The 22,534-nt window shown below is 40.6% G+C and overlaps 4 protein-coding genes across 11 annotated transcripts; 2 read left to right on the top strand and 2 right to left on the bottom strand.

Moving 5' to 3' along the window:
• The first annotated feature begins 507 nt into the window (after positions 1 to 507).
• On the top strand, positions 508 to 2,370 carry LOC131216383 (kelch domain-containing protein 4). Its single transcript, XM_058210862.1, has 3 exons — positions 508 to 627; positions 701 to 1,979; positions 2,069 to 2,370. The coding sequence occupies exons 1-3, from the start codon at positions 514 to 516 to the stop codon at positions 2,245 to 2,247; spliced, it is 1,572 nt and encodes a 523-aa protein (XP_058066845.1). The 5' UTR covers positions 508 to 513; the 3' UTR covers positions 2,248 to 2,370.
• Positions 2,371 to 2,574: 204 nt separating this feature from the next.
• LOC131214998 (TRPL translocation defect protein 14) lies at positions 2,575 to 12,126 on the bottom strand. 8 transcript variants are annotated; one of them, XM_058209396.1, is made up of 10 exons: positions 11,539 to 12,126; positions 11,089 to 11,156; positions 10,477 to 10,514; positions 10,040 to 10,077; positions 9,195 to 9,332; positions 7,088 to 7,216; positions 6,660 to 7,010; positions 6,077 to 6,407; positions 5,750 to 5,931; positions 2,575 to 4,383 (listed from the first exon to the last, which is right to left on the bottom strand). In XM_058209396.1, exons 1-10 carry the CDS (start codon positions 11,585 to 11,587, stop codon positions 4,319 to 4,321), a joined length of 1,389 nt encoding a protein of 462 aa, XP_058065379.1. In that variant the 5' UTR covers positions 11,588 to 12,126; the 3' UTR covers positions 2,575 to 4,318. The 8 variants fall into 8 exon arrangements, with proteins under 8 accessions (XP_058065379.1, XP_058065354.1, XP_058065346.1 ...); XM_058209371.1 differs by lacking the exon at positions 2,575 to 4,383 and having other exon boundaries at positions 4,408 to 5,931; positions 11,539 to 11,713; positions 11,763 to 12,126; XM_058209363.1 differs by lacking the exon at positions 2,575 to 4,383 and having other exon boundaries at positions 4,408 to 5,931.
• A 771-nt stretch (positions 12,127 to 12,897) lies between these two features.
• Positions 12,898 to 14,738, bottom strand: LOC131214126 (kelch domain-containing protein 10 homolog). The gene is made up of 3 exons (XM_058208500.1): positions 14,204 to 14,738; positions 13,909 to 14,120; positions 12,898 to 13,818 (listed from the first exon to the last, which is right to left on the bottom strand). The coding sequence occupies exons 1-3, from the start codon at positions 14,714 to 14,716 to the stop codon at positions 13,164 to 13,166; spliced, it is 1,380 nt and encodes a 459-aa protein (XP_058064483.1). The 5' UTR covers positions 14,717 to 14,738; the 3' UTR covers positions 12,898 to 13,163.
• Positions 14,739 to 15,308: 570 nt separating this feature from the next.
• LOC131206739 (melanotransferrin) lies at positions 15,309 to 18,661 on the top strand. The gene is made up of 4 exons (XM_058199412.1): positions 15,309 to 15,448; positions 15,875 to 16,308; positions 16,376 to 18,069; positions 18,135 to 18,661. Exons 1-4 carry the CDS (start codon positions 15,382 to 15,384, stop codon positions 18,370 to 18,372), a joined length of 2,433 nt encoding a protein of 810 aa, XP_058055395.1. The 5' UTR covers positions 15,309 to 15,381; the 3' UTR covers positions 18,373 to 18,661.
• The last annotated feature ends 3,873 nt before the right edge of the window (positions 18,662 to 22,534 follow it).

Genomic DNA, 22,534 nt, shown 5'->3' with positions numbered 1-22,534 from the left:
TAAAAATCAACGGAAATTAGAATATTTGAAAAATAGCCACTTTGCTGGTCGATTTTTTCTGCAACACAGGAAGAATCGAGCAGTTTTTTATAGGGCCTTTCACGCACACATGCAACCTTTGCTTTCAGCGGCAAACATTTGTTTACAGCGGCTCGTCTCACTAAATCTTGCAGACAGCAAAACGTTGGCAAACCATTCAGAAGAATTTAAAAAAAATCAATCTTGTCGAAGCTTTGCAAATAGCACATAAGTATCGACAAAATAGTTTTTTGCTGCAAATATTGTTCTAATGGTTTAACTTATGTTACTGAAAAAATCTATGTTGGCTTGACATCGAATAAGACCAGTCGCCAACAAGACGTAAACAAGGCGGCTTCCTTACACATCTCTGCTCAAGGATCTCTACCCAAGTCCAAAACAAATCGAAAACACGTTTTTACCATCGTTTGACGCGCTTGCGAAGTCCTGAAAGGTTCGGCAGTCTCGAAACAATCGTTTATCGGAAATTTCTCTATGGGTCGAAAAGATAAAAACAAAAAGAAAGGAGCGGGGGCCGAAAAAACCTCCATGAAAACGGATAAGAAAGCGATTGCCAAGCAGAAAAGGATGCTGACCAAACTGGGTGAGGTGAGTGATAGCCGGTTAACTAGTCAGTCCCGGAATTTTGATGAAGACACAACTTTGTCACGTTTGCCTTTAGGAAGACATTGAAAATATAATCGCCAAGTTTGAGACGAAAGACACAAAATCGTCGGATTTGACGGAAACCGTTTGTGCGCCTCCAACCGCCCGAGTTAACGTGGGAATCTGTGCACATCCTGGCGACAAGGAAGACATTTTTCTGCATGGTGGTGAATTTTTCAATGGCCAAAAGAGCACCATCTACGGGGACTTCTATTCGTACAATGTGCCGAAACAGGAATGGAAAGTGCTACGATCGTCGACCTGCCCGGCACCGCGTTGTGGCCACCAGATGGTTTCCGTTGCTTCCGATGGGGGACAAATCTGGATATTCGGAGGTGAATATGCGTCACCTTCGCAGCTTCAATTCTACCATTACCGAGACCTTTGGGTCTACCGAATGTCCAGCAAGCAGTGGGAGAAGCTGAACGCTCCAAATGGCCCTAGTGCCCGCAGTGGTCATCGAATGGTCGCAAGCCGGAAGAAGCTGTTCGTTTTCGGTGGCTTTCACGACAATAACGCCTCCTATCGGTACTTCAATGATCTGTACGCCTTCTCGCTGGAGAACTACGTGTGGACCAAAATTGAGACCAGTGGCAGTGTAATTCCGCCGCCACGGTCAGGTTGCTGCATGGTAGCTGCCGGCGACGGTAAAATTCTTATTTGGGGAGGATACTCCAAGACAACAGTTAAGAAAGAGGTCGACCGTGGCACGACGTACACCGATATGTACGCACTTTTGGGGAGCGACCAAAGCGATCCGAAAGGAAGCCTGCAGACCAGCTTCAAATGGAGCAGTGTCAAGGCAAGTGGCAAAAAGCCAGCACCACGCAGCGGAATGTCTGCTGCAATGGCACCGAACGGGAAAGCTTACGCGTTCGGTGGCGTCATGGACACCGAGGAGGATGAAGAAGACCTAAAGGGCCTTTTTAGTAACGAACTGCACGTCCTTGATCTCGGTTCAACGACGTGGCGGAAGCTCGAGTCCACTGCCAAATCCCGAAAATGTGCCGACTCCGAATGCCTTGGAGAAGACAACTCATCTGATAAACAAACGGATGTTGCCGAAGGTTCGAAGGTGGTATCAGATGATGGAATTTTTACAATGACCGTTAGTGGAGCTAGCAGCAAAAACAGTGCGAAACCCGTCACCGTGGATAAAGGAGTGCCGGATTCGGATGGCCCGTCACCTCGCATGAACGCAGCGGTTGTGGTTTGCAAGGGCCGGCTTTACGTCTATGGTGGACTGTTTGAAACTGGATCGAAGCAGTACACCTTAAGCGATCTTCATTCTCTCGGTGTGTAGTCGCAAGTCCAACCTTTGGTTCTGATCATTTCAAAGTATTGAATCCAACGTCTGTGTTTTCTGTTATTTACCATATTACAGATCTTCATAAGTTGGGTGCATGGAAAACATTGATAGCGAACAGCTCAAATGCCGCCGATTGGCTTGGCTCGGACAGTGAAGGAGAGTCTTCCGGGGACGATACGGAAGATGATGAGGCAGATGACGATGAAAGTACTGGGGACAGTGACGGCGATTCGTCTGATATGGACACGGACTAACCTCTAAATGTTGTAACCACGTTTTTGCGTTTCGCGTTTCTCGAGCGCTTCGTTGAGTCACAACCAGTTAGTGGAGACTATTACCTCAAGTCAGTAAATAAAACCAATATAACCCAACCTAATTATGGGTAATGCTAATGTAAACTTTTGTTTTACATTACTATAAAGAACTGTAAAAGAAATGACAGGATAAATACAACAGATGAACAAAACCACTGAAGAACAACATAAAACCTGATGACCGAATAAGGCCGTCGGTCGTTGGCGTCGAAGGAGGCTATTCTTGCATAAATCGTCATCTAAGTAACAAACGACGCAGAAAGCGAAAAGATTTGTATGCAATTTATTCATCTTTTTCTGGCGCCTGTTTTCCTCCTGGCGAAATATAATTTGCGTCTTTTCAACAGATAGTGATTTACGGAAGTGTTCCTCATTTTAATATAAAATACATCAATAACAGTGTTTCTATCGCTCTCTGCTGATTAACACTCGCTTTGCTAAGTAGTGTGCCAAGTTTACCCCGTCTGCCCAGTTATTAGTTCTTCTCTGGTGGCCGATTCCATCCCGATGATCTTGGAACGAGAAAATCGTTCGTAAGTGTTGACCGCTACCTACATTATTGATCGTGTTTATGGTCCGTCCGACTTCGCTCATTCATGCTATTGTACTATTCCGTCCAATTTAGGCTGTGGTAATAATTTTAGCACCCCGGTTTCAATAAGTACTAGTAGTGCTGCTGCTATTGCTGCAGAAATTACACGTTTTTAACCATACATTCATGCCAGCCAATATTAGTTTTCGTGTTTCGGGGTTGTTGCTATATGGGACTAAAACGGCAACGTAAGAGCTAATATTTAAATTTGTTCCTTAGGTGGTGTGATGCTATAGCGGTAGGATAACATGGTCCGTGCAGGTTTTACATTGAAATAACATCGGATTAATAGTTTTCGAGTTGAAAGGACCTTTAGGAAGTGTGCAGTGAAGTAATAAAACGGAAGCTAATAATGTTCGAGGAGCCACATTAAGTACTGCTTTCAACTCACTTATATTTAATTCCAAAGAATGTGGCCTTTACAACACATTTTCAAACGTACAGTGGTACGGCTCTAAGCTATTAAAAAGGGCATAATCTAAAACACAATGATTCTTGTTCCATCGGTTCGATACCATTTGCACACGTTAGGATGACTTAATTCGGACCCATATCGTTCGCTCGTTAGTTAGGACGTTACGACTATGTTTCGGTAGCAGGTTTGCATGGCTTCAAAGTAGACTAAGACTAGATCGTTGTGGTACACGTTACAGTACAACAAAACCGCGAAAACCCTCGATACACAAAAGAGACAATGACAAAAGACAACGCTATTTCTTTAAATTGAACATTAATCTGAAGCAATGTCTCTATTACGGAGCGGAGGTAGAAATGTGTTGGGTTACATTTTTCTAAACAATAATTCTCAATCGAGAGTAGTCGGCGACAATTTAACCAATCGTGCCAATGCTGTTGCGAGGTTCAATGTGAGGGGCCTAGAAAATTTCGATTGTCAAAGCATCAAAACCACACATACAGTACACGTACTAATATTTTAGAGTGTAACATATCATATTCGTTTTGGATGAAATTAGGTGGCCCGGTGAATATTTGTGTGTGCTTCAAAAACAAATTAAGTACAATCCCCCAAGAATCAATAGTCTTCAAAAACATTAACCAACACAGAATAGAATAGGACAAATAAAGGCACTCATTGAAATGATACGATGTTTTCAACATCATACCTCGGGGAGTAAACAAAATGTTGGGGGTAAACAACATACTCAAACAAACGATATCATAACGCAATAATAGTGAAATGTTCGCTCGTAGGAAGTAAACTTAGGAAAAAACACATTGAGTTTGATGGCAATGTCGAACGCAATGCCATGTTACTTTTATCTGTTCTGCCAATGCAATGTTTGCCTTTCCCGTAGATTACTCAGTTCACACAACTCAGCAGATCGGGTACATTCCTGAGACTGTCGTTCACGCCAATTTGAAAACCGAACACCACCTTTGGAGAAAACCCCGCTTCAACTACGCTGAACCATTGATAATTTTTTTCGAATGACCATTCGTTTTAACATCGCCATCATCTAGATCTATTGGAATTGAAAGAGAAAAAAGGAAGCATATCGTGGAGAAAGAAAAGAAAAAAAAACAAACGTGTTCTAGAGTTGTAGTACAATTTTGTAACATGTTCTTTAAATCGACATCGGTGATTAATGTTCAACTTTTTTTTTTGGTCGCTTTCGCTTGAAAACAAATATATGAATATATCGTTAGGCAATGTCTAACCGATAAAAGCTATAAAGCAACACATCTGTTACAGCACCAAAGATCAACAGAAAATGTGTTTAATGTTAATTATTGATGATGTAAAACGATGCATAAGCTACTCGCCGGCAATCAACGGAACTTCGTTAGGGTCACACTTACAGGTGCTTTAAGGGTAAAAAATACGACTTTCAAGATTAAAAACGATCATCGTGATCGATCAGTTCATGCGTCGAAAAGTCCGAAAGTTTGCGCTTCAAATTCTCACCCCAACAATATGTGCAACATAAACTATATGCAAGGAGAAAAATTACCGTTAGGTCTCATTGTAATGATTAACCATTGAGGGAGTTTCCTGGTATAGTTTTTTAGCGCATGGCACTAGTTTCTAGTAAATTGTCTTTTGCATAGCCTTTTTCTATTCTTGAATTTGCGATTTTTATTTCTTTTATTTTATTCTTTTATTTACAACGTATTGTAAAGCCATCGAATAATTACAATGGCCTCTCTTGTCCCAAAACTACATACTGGCAAGGTCGGACACTAACGCGAGATGGATCAAACATTCAAAGCAAGTATTGGATACCTCTCTATCATCGATTTTGCAATCGAAAATCACTGCCTATTTACACCAAATAGTTTTCGCTAGCACATCGAACACAACTGATTAGTCATGCTGATCCAAAGCAGGATGATTAATTGTAAGAAGGGTCAAAGTTTATTTCAGGTGTTGAAAGTAAAACATAAACTATGGACACATGGCGACAAATGACATTGCCTAATCGATCGTTGCAATCATGGCGTTTTTGATTCGGGGGATAAGCAAATTTAATTCTAGAGCACAATAGGAATCAATGGAATTCAATCTGACAGTAAAAACTAAGGACAACGAATTCATTCATCAATGCCACAACAGCCAAATGCGATAAACGATGGGATACATAACTCTAAAGTATTACAAAAGCGGAAAAGTGGAAACGAAAATCGGGGACAAAAAACCTAAGCGTCATTCATTGCATCAGTATAACAATTCATTACATCAGTCATCGGTTGCATTATTAGATATTTCGTTCACTTTATCTACGCCAGTGTCAGTAGTAGCAGTAGCGATGGCAAAGGTGGGAGTGGTGGTGGATGTGGTGTTAGAGTTGTACGTAGCATCAGCCTTTTGATGACAACATATTGTCTTACCATGTAGCGAATAGCAGAACTTCTTCGTATTGTTCCAGTCTTCGCGCAGTGACAAGTTGAACATTGAATAATCCGGTTGACCGGTGACTTCCTTTGCGATGTTTAGAAATGTTGGTAGAATATTTTTCAACTTATCACCTGTCAGTGAGGTGTACGTTTCCAATAGGATGAGCCCTTTGCATCTGTTTGTAACCCGGAAGGATGTAAAGGTGTAAAAGTGTTACTTCTATCTTGCCATTATGGTGATCTATGTCATGTTGAACAACTGACAATATGTTGCCTAATTTACGACTTGCGCATGTTGAACAAAACACAAACTGAACATACCTGGGATGACTGGGTTCCTTGTAGATATCCATCTGGAAGTACTGGTTGTTTACAAGGAAACAACGCCGTTTCTTAAAGATGGTGAAATGTGCATCGTCCTGCTGGGTAAGCATGTTCAAATAGTCGCGATGGGATAGCTGTGTGCGCACTTCTATAGATTGACCATGCTGCTGAGGCCGGCGTATCGTATGAATGTAACTCCAACGGCCGTTTTGACCACGCTTGCGTAAACGTGCCTGCACGCGAGGACCAGCGCATTGTAAATAGTGGTGTACCACCTCGAAGTCCTGATACGCGGGGAAGCTCGAATCGGGTGGCATTGGACCCGACACTGTGGGAGTGACAGAAAAAGCTACATCTATAGCTACCAGAAGTACTAAACATACGGGGTTTTTTAACGGGACATTTCAAACTCTTGTTAAAGTCTAAAGTTTTTGACAGAACTTGAAAAAAGTTGGAAAAGTGAAAATCTTAGCCAAGAACCGAAAATAAAAGGAAAACACTGCATTACACTTGTAGATATCGTATGAAATGAAAGGACACTTTCTCTCCATACACAATACACACACAGCCACATACGTACCCAAAAACTTAACCTTCCTCGATGTGATCGACAACCGATCGCCGATATCGATACCTAGCTTCTGGCATACACATTCAATCATACGATTTACTTTGTTTTCAAAGTCTGTTGAATTATCGATAACATCGAAGTACGGATGGCCAATCCATGCCGAAGCAGCTTTGTAGTCGAGTTCTCGGGCCAAAGTCACACCTTCCGACCGGCATGAGTGTTCCTCGGTGGCATAAAACTCTTCCGCACCGTTCGCGGCCGATACCATATGGATGATTTGGTTGTATCGATTGTCACGCAATTCCACCGGATTCCAGTTGTTGGAACGCATCATACGGTCCCATTTTTCCTTCGATATATCTAACAAAACAAGACACCATAAAATTATTACACTTAGTACGTATTCGTCATGCTTCTTCATAGTGGATTCTACTTACAAGCGCTGGCATCCATGAAACCACGATCGCAGACGATCAAACAGTTTTTGTTACTTGTCCTGCCTAGTTCGAAGTACGTATTCTCGATTTGTATCATGGTTCGAAGCAAGTTTTCTTGAAACTTGTACACTATTTTAAAAAATATTTTCAAGAAAGACAGAAACGGTGCCATTAAAATATGTGTAACATATAAATAAAACAATTGGCGCAATACAAGTTAGCAAGCCAACTATTAGCGCACATAATAAAACAATTCGAACGATGGAAAACAGCTTTACATTTAAAAAATACATTCTGAGTTTTGGACATTGTTCTTTGAGCATATGCATTGCTTATAGAGTAATAAATCCCTCGAAGACTGACCGTCTAATACTTTAGATAGTATATAATTACGTTTTTATGTATAATATTTCTATCCTTGAGATTTTACAACATACATCTTGTTGAGGAGTGTACACGCTCATCGATTTATCGCATTTACTTATATGATACATTAATTTTTTTTGTTTGTAGACCATGAGCAACAGAACCTAGTGGACAAAAAACTTAGCTAACTTAAAATGTCAAATAACAATACTCACAAAACATAAGATAAAAACATATTAGAGTTGGTATGAATGGTTCAGACAACATGAAACTGAGATGAGATGAAACGTTGAAGCTCGAAATAGGTTTCGAGCTGTCAAGAAACAAAAATAGGAAGAAAAGAAATGAAAACCTCAATCTTAAAGAGAATTTTCTACCTCTTTTATTCAAACTCATAGAAGAGGCGCAATACTCGCTTTTTTGAATACATAAAAATATATAATAAACATTTCGATTAAACCGAATGACGAATGGTGTGCGGATTTTACGAATGGTTTGGTTTTGGAAGTATCGGTAAACGCATGCAGAATCACTACCTAAGCCTTAACCACTCCACTGCGACTTATATTGACGTCGAGATACTATCATACTATTGTATTAGGCGCGATATATTTTGCGAAGTATACAACGTATCAAAAGTATTTGTGAATCGTTGGTAAGAACTTCGATACGTTTAACCACGGCCAAATTACGGTTGCTCTCGATGTCGACATAAGCAATGAACAACAAGCAATGAAGTGATAACGAACTGCACAACTTCCGCGATCATACTAACGAAAGCGACGATTAGTAAACAGTTGTTGACGTAGACTGTTTGCGAACTAAGTTTGTGTTTAGTTTTAATCGCTACATAGTCGAGATGATAAATTTCACTTTCAAATCTTGCACCCAGCTCGCTTTTGAAGGCTGGTTCTGTATATGTATAGGCGTAGGAAATGCTGCTCAGCTTAAAAAATAGTCTATGTAACAGTTCTTTGAGATCGTAAGCTGTAGGTGTAATGGTTCCGAATTGTCTATGCACGTATGGTACAATATTCAGCATTCATGCGGAAGCGGAATATTGCCCGGGGGGAAAGGACAAACCGATTGAGACTTGCATTGAATATGAACCATAATATCAGCAGCAGTTTATTGTTATTATTTCTCGCCATCGAAACCAATTGAAAGAATACAGTTGTTTTGAATCAACCGTTATTGGCAATTGACGTTGCGTTACGAACTGCTCAAGTACGTATCAAATTCCCTTTGCGAAGGTAGAAGGTGCAACGTAGCAATACGAATGCAAAATGGTAACATGAGTTACGAAAAACTAAATACGTTATGATAACTAAAAACTGTACTGACTATTGAACGAATAGCGTGTAAAGAAGAATGAAATATTATTACCGGAATGTAAGGAAATTTAAAGCTTTAAAGCTAGCTACAAGTAACAAAATCAATCATCTCGAAAATGTTTCACCGATAATACTTTGGTTCCAGATTATAGTATATTATTATTATTAGTAGCTAATTCTAAATCAGTTACGCGCTTCTTCGAATTTACAAAAACTTGTGTTTATGTACACATGTTGTGGCATTTGACGAATGCGAAATGAAAATGAATGAGTTTAAAATAAACAGCAGTAGTTTAACTTTGGATAGCCACGAGAAAGCGAGCTACAGATCGTCAATAGTGTGAGCCAAGGAGTTGTTGTGAGTTTTTCTTACATTATGAACCTTATCAAAACCAACTTCAACTCACCATCACCGACTTTTCCGACAGCAGCAACCATACACCGGGGACAGGTTGTAATTTCGTTAATGTCAATAGCACTATGCTCCGGGATACCTTCTTTAAAGACAGGCTTTGTACTCTCGCGTGTCTTGTTTTTACTTCGATCTGACGTGAAACAATTATTTTCTTAAAGTGACAATCTTGTGCACAGCTAATGGAATGATTCTAGAAAGCCGTGATGATTATTATGGCACACTCAATCGACTTGAATATTCTACGTGCTTCTAAATGCACATCGATCAATTATAATTAGTATATAGTTAGAATTATAGTAGTTTGAAGACGTTAGTAACATTTAAGAACACGTGCCGTTGGGGACGGTTGCGTGTTGATTTGGTTTAAGATAATGACTTGACTTTTGCGGTGATAATTGACAAAGTTTTCTAACAAATTTGTTTCAATGCATTGATGAGAATTAAGCATGTTGCAGCAGAACAAAGCATGAAACTAACTTTTTGAAGACATTGGACGAAAGTTCAAAGCCATAGATTAGACAGACAGACTACCATCCTCTGTCGTTTTCGCAAGTCAACAAGATACACGGACAAAGTTTGCGAAACTGTTTTGTCGATGAATCATTAGAATACTAGCAAATGCATTTATGACTTAGAATGCCTTAATTCGCGTGCCAGCTATTTCCATCGTTCACAGGATTTATAGTACTATTAAAGTATGATATTTAAAGCAATGTGACATGGTTTCATACGAAACATACAACAACCACAAATTGAGATCCGGTTTGTAAGCATACAACAAGTTGATAAATGTGAACTACAAACAAAAATGTCTAGTACTTAAGCAATATGTCTTACCTTCATCAGCGACCAAATCAGCGAATTTGATACCACCGCTATAAAACGAGATTATGATAAGAAGACCATCAATACATTTTGCTACATACTCAACTCGTATATATACTAGTTGTATATTTTAGGCAGGGGCTACCTTTTCTACAGCGAAAACATTAACTAAATCTACCCAGAAAAGTATTGTATGAATTAATGTTCCATTCAGAAAACATACTGAAGATGATGATCAAATCTGTTGCACGCTTGCGGCGAGCTTCAATGTAGCCGTTTAACTATGACTGGTTGTAAATCTCACAAACATTTTACTTATACCCTCTTCAGATTCGCTGTGAAGCTCGCCAGCGTAGCGTACGAGTAATAATTGCAGTATTATGAATATTCGTGAATATTCGAGGCTGCCGATAATTTGATTTAAAAATGGATACGTTTCAATGCCGTACCTGAGCAGAATTGTAGCCGTTTCAGGCACGCGAAAAACCTGTAAAAATTAAAAAAGAAATGGAACAAAACCATTCTATAGAACAAACTATTTGATCCTTTAATACAAAAACGTATGGAGGCCAATGAGTGAATAACGTTTGATATGTTTTCTATGCGAATATGGTCATCCACGTACACAGAAAAAATTAACTACAATTAAGATTAATTTAACAAAAACCTCATAGTAACAATATTGTGCGAGTAACATTAACATTTCGAGGATAGAGAAATATTTATTTGTTTCAATGGATCAGTACTTTCTCTCCTGCGTACACATTTACATAGTTATTGTTAAACGCAAATAGACTAAATGATATAGTAATGATTCAAATTTATCGACGGAACTTTCGTCAACCTTCTATTATTTGTGCAAATCCACTCCCAGTTAATACAAAATGTGCTACTTTGAGACAACCAATGAAGTCGAATTACTATTTCATTTAACCGTAAGAAAGGATCAAATAATAACGTATTCGGTCACGTTTTATAAAATAAATAAAAATTAACATCTCTAAAAACAAGATACAAGTAAAACGTTCTTTGATATGCCTGATCCGCATTCTACAACTTACCTTCCATCCTAGGTTCTCGAAAAAGGTACACAATCTGGACTGACCGGTTGTTTTCCCTCCACATGGACCTGGCGCCGCGTGAGTGAAGCGTAAAACAGGAATAAACGACCATTACCATTAGCACGTGTGAGTTGACTTCATTGTTTGCATCAGCAAATTTTCTAATACAATTTACAACTTATTTGAACGTCAAATGTGGCCACTTGAATGGCTTCGCCCTTCTCCACACCCCGTCGGAAAATCAGATACTGAAAACATTTCCTTGCGGCCTTAACCTTGAACAATTGAATAACGTAGCTAGTACTGAGAGTAAAAACCCAATCGAGACACAGCAGTTGCAAGCATCCTAGCGCGCCACGCTCTCGCCACCGGGCAAAGAAACCCCATTCGTGCTAAATTTAACTAGCTGATATGTTTTTCCCTGTAGTCATTTCATTTTTTCCGACTTACCTCCCGTCAGCACCAGGCGGTACACCTTGCGTTCCTCTATCGCATCCATGCTGAGTAAAGTGTGGCTTTGGGAGATTTTGGCAAACGCGGTATTCTCTACAATTTGTGACTAACCGGTGAAGCCAATATCACGAACAGGATGCAAAATTATATAAATCCACCTCAAAAGAGATTACTGATGTATGTATGAGTTGGGTATGCCCTTGTGATTGAAAATTGCTAACTTCTGTGGTTGTAGTGATTGTCACGGATTTGCGTATGGTATAGTAATAAAATGATCGCTGCCTTTCGTAATCCCGCTCTTTCTACGATGTACAATTTTTGTTACAGTGCATTCAGCACACGTTTGCGCACACATGCACAAGCACTCTTGAAGGATTATCTTTCCCCAAAAACGAAACCACACTTCACACAATACGCGAACGAAGGTTTGATCAGCTAAATCAGGCTCGATGTTGTATGACGCCTTGAATGGACGAAGCAAATTATTATCAAATGACTTGAAATATATACATTTTGCGGGCTTGTTCTTCACTTCCGACCGCACAAAATGCCACCGGCGCGACGCAAAACGCAAGACAAGCAATCCATGCGATTTTCTTCACGAAATGGTTTGAGCCGTCAAACAAACGTCATTCGGTGAATCCGCTTTGCGGCTGTCAACTGTTTAGTTGTTCGCTGAATAGATGAATGTGCGGTGATTCATTTCAACGTCACTGGGAGGCCACACGAAGCGTAAAAACTAGCGTTAAATTAATTTGTAACTGCGGGGCTACATCAAGCGTAACGTAATGATTTTGACATTAATGATTAATGCCAAACTGCTGCGCTTCTGTCAAAACATATATGTTTTGGCCGAGGCGTAAACAGTTTGGCATTAATCGTTAATGTCAAAATCATTACGGAACACCTCATGTAGCCCCACAGTAACGTCAAAACGATTACGCTTCGTGTGGCAGCAAAAATTTAAAAACGAAATGTCAAACGTGTTTACGTTCGTGTTTTTGGTCCAAGAAAATAGAAATAGAAGAGAAATTAATTGATTTCTGAATTTTTTTTTCTGTTTTTTCCGATTTTGTTGCTATACCAGCAAATAAGAACTTAAATTATCCTCTGTTTGTAAGCAAAGCGTATGAAAAAAATTATTACGCTCGGGTTTACGCCTCGTCCGACCCGTAAACGTTTTGACAGAGGCGCAGCAGTTTGGCATTAATCTGTAATGCCAAAAACATTACGTTACGCCTCATGTGGCCCCCCAGTATTATCAAGAAAACACATTTATATTTGGAAGCTAACTTTATTTAACTCCTTAACTCCTTTAAAATCAAACACTTGTGAACCAACGTAATAATATTTACAGTTTTTTTAAACCATTAAAATTTTATTCAATTTAAATAGTGTGGTATGCAATAAAAACCATGAAAGAAAAAGTGCATCGCTTTTGCACGATGCAATGCATTATAAAACAACGGATTTAACAAGCATTTACGGGCATCCTTGCCCTTTACGACGGTCATTGATTTGAATAGAATCATTACATTTGGACTGCCTCACACCACATCCAAATTAGAAGCTTCTTTTTGTGAGCTGCTGGTAAGTTGCAGCCACAGTGCTAATATGCAATATTAATCGTGGATCCTGTTGACGAATTGACGAGGAATACCTAGCTCTAAAAGTTGCTCCTTTGTTCTGCTATGTAGGGTGGGAATGTAATACAGCAATGCATCCCACGCGATGGCACTTAGCCTTGGAATGGTGGTCCACATTTTGTATAGTGAGTGTGTGCGAACGTCCGTGTTGTTGTTAAACTTTATGCCTCCGAATATGTACATGCACCCATCGGTAGTCACCGTAGCATCGTGGAAAAATAGTGGGTACGGTAATCGGGATTTTTTCATCAGCGTCCACTGCAAACTCAATAGATTAAGCTTCCATATGTCGCGGAAGTATGCACTACCGTCGTATCCACCAGCAACTATCACTTCCAGTCCTTGCTCTGTTTGTATTTGGACGCAAGAATGGCATTTTCGGGCGGGCGGTGTTCCTGGCAATCTTGCCTTTGAATCCGGCGTTGTAACCGCATATTCCCACTGATTCGTCTTGATATCGTAAACGGGTATAGTGGATAAAATGAAGGCGGATTCACTGGTGCCACCACCAAATACGTAGATTTTAGAATCATTGTACGCCAGCTCATGGCGATACCTGCCCGCTGGATCTTCACGAATATTAGGACGGCACTCGTAGGCACGTTCCCATGTCCTACTTGGAAGATGTAGTCTGCAAGGAGAGTAATAGATAAGTATGATTGATTGGCGCACTTATGTTTGGTTTTTTTTTCTAAAATTTCATTGCCTGACATTCACTCACCTATGCACATCCAAAGTGTAGTCGAATCCGTTAGTTCCGCCCACAGTGTACAGATAGTTATCCGTGTATACTATTCCCTGTCCATACTGCGGCGGAGGAGGGTCTCCTTTAACTTCAATTTCTAGCATTTCCTTCGGTAGTTTACGTGGTTGGCAAACATACAGCTTGTTGGAGCAATTTAATCCAAACGGGAAGCCACTTCCGCCAAATATCTGTGAAAAGCATCCATTTGACATAATCGTGGTACTATCTAAAGAGCACATGCGGGGCAGAAGAATCTAAAAATAAAACGAACCATAATCGTTTCCCCACACAGCAGCATTGCGTTTGATGCCAATTCTAGCGGCAAATCGTTGTTCGCGTCCAATAGTAGAGACCATTCCTTGCGTATAATATCGTACTTCCACAACTCTTGAAACAAGCATAATTGTTCCGTGTTTTCATTATTACCAGCTCTGCCCGCACCTGGCATCCTCGGGTTGAAACCACCAAAGCAATAGAGTGCCGAGTCGCTACAAACGATCCGATGTCCCGATCTGGCGTTCGGATATTTTCTACCAGCGGTCAGTTCGTTAGCGCTCCCGCTGCGATAATCGATGGCACAAACTTCGAATGGGCGAAACTCGTAAGTAGTTTTTCGCTTCGCCATAGTTTCTCCGACGTCGCACACTTGCTGATCGAATGTACCCTCCACGTTTGCTTCGACTACTTCTCGAATATAGCGAAAGCGAAGCACATTAAAGCACCTGTTAACAGTATCGAGCAATCGTGCGAATATTTTAAAAACGAGTAAAAGCAAAATTTTCATCACCGAAAAACAACATAGCCACGAACAGTCAAAGGGCCGCAAAAAAACCGAAACGTCAGTTTCCAGTTTCCCCTCGCTGGGGAAGTGGAGGTGAAGTTGGGTAGTGAACCTCGAACACAAGATATGTAAAAAGACTTAAAATAAATGTAATTAAATTAAATTTCCTTAATTTTAAATAAAACCTCAGATAAAATAGTAATATCAACTTATGTTCCCAATCCCTGCAATATAGGCAAAAATTTAAGACATAGGGAACCCGCAATTCATTGTGAGAAACGGAACAACTAACAAATAAATACGGCCCGGTACGTTCTTCTAAGATTAAAAAAACAACTAAAAGATACAATTAAGTTATTATATCAATACATTGCTACACTATATAACAAAGGGCGATGAATAATCGCATCCCAGTCGCTCCAGCGCTCCCGGCAATCACCAGGAAGTTCTTTCGTGCGTTCTTTCCGGGAACAACAATTACGGTAAAGTTTTAAAATATATGCTATAAAACCACCTTCTTTCATCTATACACCTTGCTATAATCTCCTTCAGCCCATGCTGTCAATTCCGGTGTCAATTCGATTGGGCGTGTACAGGAATTGCTGTCCACTTCTATTAATTTCTGTTTAGTTTGATTTTCGGTAGTTCTTTATGTTTTTCGTATAGCGATGAAGACTCCGCATAGTTTGGTGCCCCTCAGCACGATATTACTGAGTCTAGCAGTTCTTTCTTCAGGTATGATATTAAAATATTGTGAGCTTGGAGCAGAACAAAGTTAGTTCCATTAACTGGCTTGGTTGAGTCGCAAGTATTGAGATTCAGAATTAGTGCGTTAAAATTAAGTGGTTTTAACAATTAATATTAGTTTAATAATAGTTACTATTACTTTTAAAGAAAGCAAAATAGCTGTTTCATATTTCGTGATCAGTCTAGCATTGCTTTTGTGCGGTGAATGTGAATCATGTACCTGCTTTGAAGGCGTTGCTCATCGTTGAGTTAATGGTGAAAACGTACACCACTACACAAACAAAAAAACCGACGCTCATGTTTACAAACAAAATGATTGAATCAATTTGTAAAAGCATTTCTAAGCAATGGTTGCTTCGTTCTATGTGCTGTTAATGTATTAAATTATTTCATCTTTTCATTTCTTTTTCGCAGGACAATATTATTTCGAGGAAGAGAAAGAATTTAATAATAACTTTGTTTGGTGTACAACAAGTTTGGAGGAAACGTACAAATGCCAGAACTTCACAAGGGCCCTCGAACGAGATGTGGCGCTGTTTAATGACTTTTTCTTAAACATTTCCTGCCACCATGGATACGATCATGACGACTGTATGACGTTAATCAACGACCGCAAGGCCGATGTGATGACGCTGGACGCCGGGGAAGTTTTTAGCGGTGGCCGATTTCACTCGTTGATCCCCCTTATGCAAGAAGGATACGAAGGAGGGTTTACACAGTATCACGCCGTGGCTGTTATCAAGAAAGGGTCGCTTCAGGATGTGACCCATTTAAGGCATTTGCGTGGCAAAAAAGCCTGCTTTGCTTGGGTTGGTAGCCACGCCGGCTGGACCGTTCCAATTTATACCGTAAGAAAACACATCACATTTTCTGGTGGGAATTACGTTCATATTTTTCTCCGTCACTTTTTTACAGCTGCAACGTGAAGGAGGAATGGTCATAACTGACTGCAATAACATTGTTAAAACGACGACGGACTTTTTCGGGCCATCGTGTGCCGTCAATGCTTTGATCGATAAGTACAATCCGATAGGAGACAATTCGAACAATCTCTGCTCTCTGTGTACCGGGGTAATCCCAGGCGGAAAATGTACCCCTACAGATCCGTATGCCGGTTTCGAGGGTGCTTTTCGATGTTTGGTGGAAGCAGGGGACATTGCTTTCTTAAAACACACCACAGTGGAAGAAATGGTAGAAAGTGGCTTTTTACCGGGCCTGACTGTCGATCAGTTTGAACTGCTGTGCAAGGATGGAACTCGTCAACCGATTTCTCAATATCGCCAATGCCAGTGGAGCAGCGTGCCGTCTCATGCACTAGTAATATCGAGTGCCGTCTCAAGATCCGAGCGTCGAAAACTGAAAAAGTTTTTTACGAAAGCAGTCAATTTGTATGGATCGAAACAACAACGATACAATAGCAGTACATCCTCCGTCTACGATCGGCAGGACGATCGTTACAATCCATATCAAAATAGGTTCACCACAACAACGACGACATATTCTCCGTTCAACGAGGGATCCGCAAATTACAGTGCTCAGCCTTACGAGTCCTTTGATCTATTCGAATCGAAGCGATATGGAAGACGTTTGAATTTGATGTTTCAAGACTCAACCCGTCACCTGGCACCGATAGACGACGATAAGCAAAATTATCAAAAGTTTCTCGGTAATTCATTAGAACAAATCTACGGCACCCGTTCCTGTCCCGTGGGGCGAATGATGCTGTGCGTTACGTCCGACGCGGAATACGAGAAATGCATCAAGATGCGAACTGCGTTGAAGGCGCAGTTGATAAAGCCCGATATGCTGTGTTTGAAAGCGCATTCTCACATAACGTGTATGCAGCACATCCAATCAGGCACAGCTGATGTGGCTGTACTAGATGCAAGCGATGTATACACAGCGGGACTTCACTACGATCTGATGCCCTTTATGTCGGAAATATATGATTTGGGTCTACCAGAGTACTATGTGGTGGCTGTAGCCAAGGAAGAAGATCCTGATACCGAGCTTACTTACCTGCGTGGAAAGTATACATGTCATTCCGGTATCAATACTGCGGCAGGCTGGGTCTACCCAATGGCCTACCTTATTTCGAATGGTTGGATTCGTCCGTACGGATGCGATAGTATTCGAGCAGCCGCGGAATACTTCACTAAGTCATGCGTCCCCGGTGCAATCAGCAAAGAATACAACACGGGTGTTCCATACGACAATATGTGCGATCTGTGCCATGGTAATAGCTTCCGCTATTGTCGACGTGATGCCTCAGAAGATTACTACGGGAACACAGGTGCCTTTCGATGCTTGGTGGAAGGGGGTGGTCATGTTGCATTTGTTCGTCATACAACCGTTATAGAAAACACGGGAGGCAAGAAGCGCGAATGGTGGGCCCGAGATGCCTTTCCGGATGATTTTGAGCTACTGTGTCCGGATGGAACCCGTGCTGAAGTGAACGAGTTCAAGAAGTGTAATCTCGGTGTAGTCAAGGCCAATGCTATTGTCGCCCGCGGAGGACGTGGTTACAATGGTACGGAAATGAACGCTTACATCAATCTATTTACCTATGCTCAGCAGTTCTACGGCAGGAAGTTTTCCGATGAATTTAGGTGTGTATCAAATGTATGGACCAGTAAGAGTAAAGACACTGAATAGTAATATTTTCTTTTTTTAGTTTCAGCATGTTTTTCTCACCTCCTCCGTATCATGATCTGATATTTTCCGATGCCACCAGAGGATTGCGCGTAGTAGATTCCGATAAACGTTGGTTCGATGCTTACCTGGGACCAAACTTCATGCGCGCTCGTCGCATTACGGACTGCCATGCTGGGTCCTCCATTTTGTATATCAGTGCCTTAAATAGTTTTATGCTAGTTGTTTCTGTATTATTCTCTCTGAAATTCATATTTTAGGAGGAGTAACAGACCCACTTTTGAATTTCACCATTAACAGGAACGGTTCCGTCCAATCGTCCATCCATCAAAACACAAATATATTTTAAGATAAAGTAAGATGAATGATTTTAATGCTCTGAACATTCCATTCTATCTTGTAATCAAAATACTATTATTGCCCTGTTATTCGAATTGAATCATCATTACATTTTCGACAGAAATGAGAATCTGAACCACTTTTTAACCAGGATTAAGATTAATTTGAAAATCCGCGAAATGCATCCGCGGTGTGAACGTACAGAAATATATAACAACGGAAAAGGATAAAATGGTGTTTTAGTACTACCTAAAAAAGTTAAAGTCGTGATTTCATCTCCATTTTGCATCACACAGAATTTGTGTGCTAACCAACGAAGCAGAATAGGTATAGTAGAATTGAATTGTTCAACATTGTTCAGCAATTGTAACTTTCTACATGTATACATGTTTGTGCTTTGCTGCTACTTCTACTTCTAGGCTCCAGTCGGACTGAATCATGCTGTATCTAGAAACTTTAATCAATTGTATCGTTATTTTGTTTGGAGCTTCTTTCCTTCGTGTATTTTCATTTGATAACATGTATCAGTCGAGTGAACGTGCAGAAATATTAGGAGTTGATGGATTCATTAGGAGAACGCTAAAAAGCTTTGGTACAGACTGGTGAACCAGGCTCGAGGCTCTGCGGATGTTCCGGAGATGGACAATGAGTTTACTCTTGGAGGGATGGATCCTTAACAGGTTATCTGAGTTCACTGCGGGCACACATGGCCTCTCCGGTAAGCAGTTTGCTTACGGTAGGGGAAGTCTACCGTTGGCGCCGTGCGGATGTTGGTCAATACCGCTAGCATTGCCCAAGGTTGATCGGCGAATGAGGCGCTTGACGCTTTGTGCAGCATGATCCCCGGCGGCCTCAGCGGCACTCAAAAAATCTTGCTTGCGAGTATCGCCACCTCGGTACTACGTTGCGCGGGTCCTGTCGTCGAAGCCGAATCTGGGAAATCTCAGTTGAGTTCACCGTTTACAGCGATGCGGGTTACAGGCTGCCGTTCGCACTGTGTCCCTGACGGCCTTAACCGTGTTTGCTGGAATGTGGCCTTTCTCTCAACTCGGATAAAGGATACATTCCAGCGGCGAAACTTAGACACGGCGTGAAAGGCGGCCTCCGGAGCGTTCGTTATATTTTCAAAAGACAAGAGCCCCTGCAGTCCTAGTCCCCCCGTATGTCCCAAACAGTAATTCCAAAATGAGGTAGGATGGAGAATCTAGGTCAGTGGTTTAGTACGTAGGTCCCCTCGCACCAACTGACTCTTTCCCGGATGTGTGTTGAAGGAGAGTCCCGCAGTCGGTCGGAGGATTCGCGGTTTCCTGGATCCGCTTTGAACATCTCAGCTGATATGCGGTCGACCCTTGCGGCTTTGTTAGATTTCATACATTGGGCAGCTACTTCAGTCGTACAGTCGTAGAGTAGATGTTTGTCGCCGGTTGTTGCGACCCTCTCCCTTTCGCTTCGTCTTGAATCTGGTAACGAATGCCGAAACGAATTGCTTCGAATCGAAACGAATACTTTGTTCCAATCGATGCCTTGTTATTGAAATCTCGGCCTCATTTACCTCATACGTCCCATACGTTGATGAAATAATTGGTAACTGTCAGGGAGGATTTTGAAGAGGCCTAACTTGCCTTCACTTTCGGAACTCTGGAAAAGAGACCTCAGAACCATAAGTCCAGCTGGATCCAGGCCCATAGGGATTGATCAAGCTGCGGACTATTTCGGTTTGCATATAAATGAGAACATGACGTCGGTGACAATAAAACCGACACAACGGGGGTGACGGTGGGTTGGGATGGAGCGACTGTATCGATAATGCCGCAGGAACAGCCGATTTAACGAGATGCCGGGCTAAGGCGATCGACCATGGAGCGGTGAAAGATTCTCTGCTATAGAGTCAGTAGCAATGTAGTACCACGAATGTTGCAATGGGCATCAAGGATGCATTAGGTCAAATGACGTCGGGCAAATAATTGACACTATCCGAAAAAGAGGGGCCAGGAAAAGACAACTCCAGAAAATTTATCGGAAATTAGTTCCTTTTTCGGCTTCCATGAACTCTTTGTGCTCTTTGTCCAGCGATTTTGTGTTTTGTTTTTCCGCATTTGGACCATTATCAATGTTCATTGATGGTCCAATTCCGCTCTAATTTCATTGATTGGTGTAATTAATTTTTTTTCATTTTTTCTTGATGTCAATCAAGCAATCGTTAATCCCACAGTTCCTTCCCTGGGGAGATTCGGGCGTCTCCGGGTAGACCAGTACCAGACGATAATATTCCCTATGATTATCAGCCGACACTTGGCAATGAGGACAGGGACTTTCGACCGAATCTATTTTGCACATCTCGTCTCGAGACGATCGAAGCTGGTGTTATAGAGAACTTTGATAATCCCAGTAGTCACATGTGATATGGAGATGTGTACTTTGTCTAAAACTGACGAAAGCCTCTAAGTCCGATACTTAGAACCACCATTTGTTGTAGGAAGGACCTGCGTGAGAAAGAGTGACTGCTGCATGGAAAGCGCTAGAACGTGAGCGGCGGATGGAGTTTGTTTTACAGATCAGTAACGATGAAAATAAAATACTTTCGTTACCCAGCAACTACATCAACCAAATAATCAGCCATCAGTCTATTCAGCAACACATTTATTCGACCGTCAACTATTAAAACATCATTTCTTATCCATATAAACATATGAATATCGATAAAAAGCATCGCCAATTTACTTGAATGCCCAGGAACTGAGTGAAACCGAAAGCATTTTCATTTCACCTCAAAAAGTTCATCAACTCACTTCCTAGGTTTGTCATGCCTTGTAGTGAACCAATGACCGGTTTCAATTTCGAAAATTCATCTTTAGCGAATTAAGCGGGGAAATGGAAACTCTCTGTTTTAGGTGGGGATACGCGATAATCCTTTTTCATTGAAAAGTTTACCTCGCATTCTTTTGTTCATTATTCACATTGCTGTGGTTACTTCATTCTGGAATTGTACATCTACAACGTAGTTTATACAACATATTCTACTGCTTTAATATCACTGATTAATTCCTGTACACTAAAAGGGAGAGAATTTTATGGCCACCTTAAAGTATTATCAAAGTTGATTAAGAAGTTGATAATTCAAGAAAAATTGTTTTATTGGTTACAAAGTTTGGCTACAGAACTGTAACAATTTTTAAAATTTAAAACCACAGATAATTAGGATAAATAATAAGGAAGGATACGCACATAAATTGATGATTGTCTGTAAGACCTTCAAGAATGTGATTCATCTATAGCCAGAATGTGAGAAATATCGGAATTATAACAAATTTTATTGCTTCGATGAATCACTCATGTTGATTGTTATTACATCGAATAGTTAAAAGCAAAACGCAATGCTCCAAAGTGCCATCATTTGCATATTTGTGACTGTTAACGAGTAATCCTTTTTTGTGACTGACTTGATTTGACACATGCCAATCACGGTTATCTGTAGCAATCTATCCAAACAAATATAGCGAGTCGGTATCCTCCATACACAAAGTCTTATCAAATCACCGCACTTCTCATCGTACGTCCATCATATAGAAAGAGATATATTTTATGTTATGGTATGAGCAACGACAAACAGAAAGATTAGTTATCTTGGAAAAGTTTGCAAAAGTATTCCTGCTTAAATAAATATATTTAAATAAACAATATTTAAAAAAGTCACGTAAAAGAAGTTTTGTAAAATAATAATACTCATAAACAGAAGAAGTATCGCATATAAAACAACAAAGTCCAATTATGAGAAAGGCGAAGTACGATCATACCGACCATCATGTTGTGAGCAATTAAGGCTTTTGTCTAGTTCAGATTTATTTTTGTTTTGGTATACAGCAGCTGGATATTATACGTTCCAAATTGAACCTACAACTTTGAACATTTGTACAACAGCAACGAGCTCAGCCTCATAGGCAACCAATATCAAACATTCTGTTTAAATGCAGAGGTTTTAAAAAATTATTAGTTCTTTTTAACCCTACGAACAGTTTCTTAACATTATATAAATAACATTTTTATCCCCGCTGATAGAGCAGTCGGTAACGCTCGTCGCTGTTA

Source organism: Anopheles bellator, chromosome 1 (assembly GCF_943735745.2).
Source record: "Anopheles bellator chromosome 1, idAnoBellAS_SP24_06.2, whole genome shotgun sequence".
Taxonomy (NCBI): Eukaryota; Metazoa; Arthropoda; class Insecta; order Diptera; family Culicidae; genus Anopheles; species Anopheles bellator.
The sequence above is the reverse complement of the archived record's forward strand: the minus strand, read 5'-3'. Positions and strand labels throughout refer to the sequence as shown.